This window comes from Bison bison, unplaced genomic scaffold, assembly GCF_000754665.1.
Source record: "Bison bison bison isolate TAMUID 2011002044 unplaced genomic scaffold, Bison_UMD1.0 scf7180017864371, whole genome shotgun sequence".
NCBI classification, from domain to species: domain Eukaryota; kingdom Metazoa; phylum Chordata; class Mammalia; order Artiodactyla; family Bovidae; genus Bison; species Bison bison.
In genome coordinates this window covers 6,283,590-6,289,044 of record NW_011494943.1, presented here as the reverse complement: position 1 = coordinate 6,289,044, position 5,455 = coordinate 6,283,590, and the positions used below count along the sequence as shown (strand labels likewise).

General features: G+C 56.6%; 1 protein-coding gene across 1 annotated transcript in view; it reads right to left on the bottom strand.

The window, feature by feature from the left end:
- Positions 1-5,408, bottom strand: part of KIF19 (kinesin family member 19) — a gene marked incomplete at its 3' end in the record, with an annotated part of 27,804 nt that extends 22,396 nt beyond the window's left edge. The window contains exons 1-2 of the mRNA XM_010856485.1: positions 5,307-5,408; positions 3,661-3,741 (exon numbers count right to left, since the gene is read on the bottom strand). Coding sequence (XP_010854787.1) covers positions 3,661-3,741; positions 5,307-5,345 — 120 coding nt within the window. The remainder of the gene's footprint in view (positions 1-3,660; positions 3,742-5,306) is intronic.
- Positions 5,409-5,455: the final 47 nt, after the last annotated feature.

Here is a 5,455-nt window from a genome sequence, read left to right as displayed (position 1 = left end):
GAAGTCCGCCATTCTGCTTCTTGGACTTGTGTGTCTTTACCTCCGGCCGCCCAGGGTCTTACTGGTCAGAGGAATGGAGCACTTGAGTGGTGGCTGGTTTTTGAGAGGTGCCCAGCCTGCCACGCACTGTGGCTTCTCCCAAACTGCAGGCCAGGCAAGTGCATCCTTGTTTTATCTTAGTCACCTGACCAGAGATCAAACTCCTATGCAGGGGAAGGGCAGAGTCTTAACCACTGGACCGCCAGGGAAGTCGCAGGCAAGTGCATCTTTGAACCCAGTGGGGAGAGAAGATGCTGGGGGCAGAAGCCTAGTGTTCTCCCCCTGCAGGGCCTGGAGTCCGTATTGAGAGTCCTGGGCCCACGCCGCTCAGACCACCCTCTGTATGTCTAAGCCGAGAAAGGAGCAGGCCCGTCGGCACTGCCCAGCCCAGGACCTTCTCGGAGGCGCGGTCCAGCCTCCCTCTCTACTGGCAGGGACAGAAAGGAGCCTGTGTTTGCCGTGTGTGGGCACACAACGGGCTGTGCCCTGGACCAGAGCGTTTCCATCAGCATCGGTTGATGTCCTCAGCCCCCAGTCCGGCTGGGAGCCAGGAGCAGCGCAGAGAGACAGCATCTTTGTCCCTACAGCCCTGGGGACACGTGGGACCAACAGGGAGTGGCCTTGCCGGCAAGGAGGGCTCTCCTCTGGAGCTCCCTGGCCCTTCATGGATGGCCCCTCTCATCAGCCAGTCCAGGAACCCCGGGCACTTTCTCTCACTAATCCAGTAAGTCCCCTACACTGAGCCTTCAAGGTGCGAACATTCAAAGATGCCAAGGTACACCTGGTTCCAGCAAGGACCTGGAGCCTGTGCCATCAGCGCCAGGCGTGCATGACACTGCAGCCTGCCCTCCATCTCCTCCTGCTGACGATCCTTCAGCTCCACCATCTCCCACCTCCTCGCCCCCTCCAGTCAGTAACCCTTCTTGCTTGTTCACTCCTCGCCAGCCCCTGTACACACTACTGTCCTTTTCAAGGCACCGTACTGTCAGATTAAAAAGGCTTTCTTTATTTTTTGTGTTTGTTTTTAAATATATTATTTGGGTGAAAGGCATTATAAACCTATTACAGTACAATGCTGCTCCTGCTGCTGTTGCTAAGTCGCTTCAGTCGTGTCCGACTCTGTGCGACCCCATAGACGGCAGCCCACCAGGCTCCCATGTGCCTGGGATTCTCCAGGCAAGAACACTGGAGTGGTTGCCATTTCCTTCTCCAATGCATGAAAGTGAAAAGTGAAAGTGAAGTCGCTCAGTCGTTTCCGACTCTTAGCGACCCCATGGACTGCGGCCCACCAGGGTCCTCCGTCCGTGGGATTTTCCAGGCAAGAATACTGGAGTGGGGTGCCATTGCCTTCCCCATTACAGTACAATACTACATAGCCAATGGTGTTAATTGTGTACCTAGGCTAACTTTGTCGGACTTACGCACAAAGTGGACTTACGAATGTGCTCTCGGGATGGAACTCCTTAGTAGGTAGGGAACTTACAGTAGATGACGTGTGTGTTAGTTGCTCAATAATGTCCAACTCTTTGCAATCCCATGAACTAGTAACCCTCCAGGCTCCTCAGTCTGTGGAATGCTCCAGGCAAGAATACCGGAGCGGGTAGCCATTCCCTTCTCTAGGGGATCTTCCCAACTCAGGGATCGAACCCTGGTCTCTCCTGCACTGCAGGCAGACTCTTTACCATCTGAGCCATCAGGGAAGCCCAGCAGATGATAATTCACAGCTACTAAATGCCTACTGCATCCCAGGATCTGGGGGAGCACTGTGCACACATCAGTGCGCTCCCTAAAGAGTCTTTAGGGAAGGGTTAGTCACAGAGGAGGCAATTGAGGCTTCTGGAAGCAACCTGGCCAAGGCCACACGGCTGGTAGAAGGCAGAGCCCACCCTGCACGACTGCTGTGTGCGTACATCCTGCTCCTGCTGGCCTTTAGGTGGGGCCTCCCAGCCCTCCCCTGCTTTCCTTGAGGTCTTTGAGGAAGGCTACCCCTTTCCAAGGGGGAACAGAGGAAGAGAGATCAGGAGGCTGGTGCCACCCAGTTCCGCCATGCCCACAGCTCGTGGGAACCCCAGGGGCAGGCCGGCAGCTCGTGCTGTGTTGCCCGCCTGTGCTCTTCTTATCATGGCCATCGGGCTTCCTGAGTCCACCTTCCAGGATCAAGGGCAGCAAGTGCTCACTTTGCGTCTCTCTCTGCACCACGCGGGGCCACCCCGATTCCTCTGACCGCTCCCCAGCACACTCTGCCGCTTTGATGAGCCCTGGAGCTCAGGAGAAGCCGGCAGCAGCTACGGAGCTCCCGGAGGCAAGTGGCCGCTTTCAGGGTCCCCATAGGCTAGAGCAGCATGATGCCTCTACCCAGGCACCAAGACTGCCCTTGCTGCCCCCACCACAGTGCCCACCCCCAGCCCACACTTGGATCCTCAACTGCCTACCCCAAAAAACATCCTGGCTGGGACTTCCTTGCTCGTCCAGTGGTTAAAAATCCACCTTGCAATGCAGGGGACACAGGTTTGATCCCTGGCTGGGGAACTAAGATTCCACAGGCTTCAGAACAGCGTGCTGCAACTGCTGAGCCCTGGGGCCACAGCTAGAGGGAAGCCCGCGCTCTACAATGATGATCCCACATAAGACCCGATGCAGCCAAAAATAAATAAATTTTTTAAAAGATTGAAATGTCAAAATAAAACCTTCCTTTAAAAGCAAGCAAACAAACAAGCAGAAAACAGCCCGGCCGTGGGGGACAATGTGGCTCCTGCCCGCACCTCCAGCCTCCTCTCACCCCTGCTCTCTCCAGCCTGAGCCACGCTGGCCTTTTCTAAGTTACCCAAGCGTACCACCACCCCTCTCACCCCAGGGCCTTTTCACACACAAGCCCCTCTGGTTGAAATTCCCCCTTCAGCACACTCCTAAAGAGCTCCTCTTCATCCCGCATTTTCAGCTCAAGCATCCTTTCTCAGGGAAGTCCTCCCTGACTCCGAGACAAGGTCAAGTTCCCTCTTACTCCCACAGCAGCATGCATTTCTTTGCAGCCCTTGCTGGCTACACACTCATACGTTTCATCACAAGAAAGCCATGGAAGGAAGACAGGGTCTTTTCTGCTCACCGTGGTTTCCTGGCTCCTAGCACTATCCCCAGTGTGTTGTGGGCACTTGATAAATATTTATTGTCTCTTGTGTAAGTGGGGGTGGAGCTTGCCCTGCCCTGCTCATAATAGTGACAGGAAGACCGAGAGAGCAAACAGACGTCCGAAGACTCTGCAAACCATGAACAGTCTGGTGACCCTAGGAACACATGCCCTATGGGGAGCAGATCCATTAAGGTGGGGAAGTTAAGTCATGAGTACATGGAAGGTATGTGAATTTTTTCCGGGCTGGATGAAAGGGCTCAGCTCACTTCCCCCTGGACCAGGGAAGCTTTTAGCTCTCTTTGGATCAATCTAGGGAGGCTTCCTGGAAGAAGGGCGGTGGTTTCCTTGACGATGCTATCAATAGTACAACCGAGAGCTCAGAGGGTAGAGGAGGGGTCATTCCTGCCTCCACCAGGTGAGTAGGTACCTGCCCCCACTAGATGAGAGCAGACCCCTGCCTTGCTCTGCGGCTCCCGGCCACAGTCCCCTTGTACCTGCTCGTCCACTTTGTGGGCGATGAGGGTGGCTCCTTCTTCCAGCTCTGCCACGCTGATGGGCCGGATCCGGAGCGCCACCTGGGAGGGGAGGTCAGACCCCCGGGATTAGATGGAGAGGGCTGTGCTGGGCCCCTGAGAGAAGGATGAGAGGACCCCAGGATCCTTCCCTCGGACAAGCCCCGTGGGTTCCTCTCTGATCAGCCAGCCACGCCCGGTTCATCTTGAGGAAAACTTGGTGGTTCAAGGCGACCATCCAGGGTGAGGGCACCAGGTCCACAGCATGTGGGCTGTGTCTGTGTCTATAAATTTCCCAGGAGCCTGTGCCCCAGAGGAGACAGCCGTCTGCTCCTCCCGGCTGCATCAGTCACATGCCCGAATTAAGCACCTGCAGCTCCCCTGGGCTTTGAACTTGGAGCCCTTGGCACCGGGGCAGCCTGTCTGTGCGTCTGTGAGTGATGCGCTGCACGTGGCGGCCAGGTGGTGGGATGGAGGCCCAGGGAACCTCCCCTCCTCGTGCTGACTACATCCCTACCCAAGGACAGCGCCATCAGGGGCTCCCTCCTCTCTCTGTCCTCCGGCCAGAGAGAGATGATGGGTCCCCATCTTGGGTGTGGGTCTCCCGAAAAGAAGGGGGAGGTGTTTCTTCTTCTGATCAAGGGGAAACACCTGCTGGGCGGGTGGGTATAACTAGCCATCTGCAGGCCTGGTAAGAAGCCTTCACTCTTAGAGGCACTTCATTGTCAGAGTGCCCTCCTGCCTCCTCAGTCAAACTCCACAGATGGGAGGGGCAGCCCCTCTGTCCACACCTGCCAAGGCAAGTCATTTGCAAAGAGACAATTCTAAACTGCCAGACAGGATGTTCCAGAGCCTGGGGCTTGCTGGGGTTGCCTTATCCTTCAGTTACATCATCACCCACCTGCTGGTGGAGGAGCTTCCCCAGATCTCAGAAGTTAGGGGCTGGGAGGGCGCATCGGCCTTGGGATCACTGAGTCTCCCCCACCCTCATCACTCTGACCTGGCCCTGTTGATAATCAGAAATCTGTCTTTGTCTCTAGCTGCTTCTTGGACCCCCATTCACACCTCTTCCTCTGCCTCAGTCCCCAGGACCCTGGGGGGCCATCTCGGTGGCTTCCAGCACTTCTTTGAAATATTTAGAGTCCTGACATGGACAGCAACTCAATAACCAGCCACCCTCAATCTTGTGCCCGCTCCTCTGGCACGTGGGGACTCTTGCCCACCTATGGTCCTCAAAACCCTCTAACCTCCTGACCCCACCAGTTCCAGGTACCCTCCTTCCCCAGGAAACCTGCACTTTCCTTTTCCGGAAGATGGGTCGGGCGCCCCCTGCCCCTGTCTCTTCAGGATCATATAGCAGTCTGGCCGTAGGGTGTTCCCTGGTGGGAAGGTGTAAAGGGGGATGGGACTGAAGCCTGGCCAACTTCTCAGGTCTTAGCAGGGTGGCCAGGATGCCTTCCTTCTTGATATCCACGACTTGGCAAAGTTGCTCAGGACCGTCGCAGCCCCTGGTCTTAAGTGTCCTCTTAGTGGAAACACCCAATACGGTCTGGGGGCCGCCGGCAGAGTCTGGGTTCTGGGGGTCAGAGATGGGGTAGAGGAGGAGGAGGAGGCTGACCGGGTCTCACCATGAGTTGCTGATCCTTGAAGTCCCCGCTGTCCTTCATGCCTGCGGTGGGCGGAAGGGCTCAGGCCGAGATCGCGGTCATGGCTGAGCCGCACGCCCACCGCCTCCGGGGCCGCGCGGCCGCTGCCTGACAACCCGAAACCAACAAGG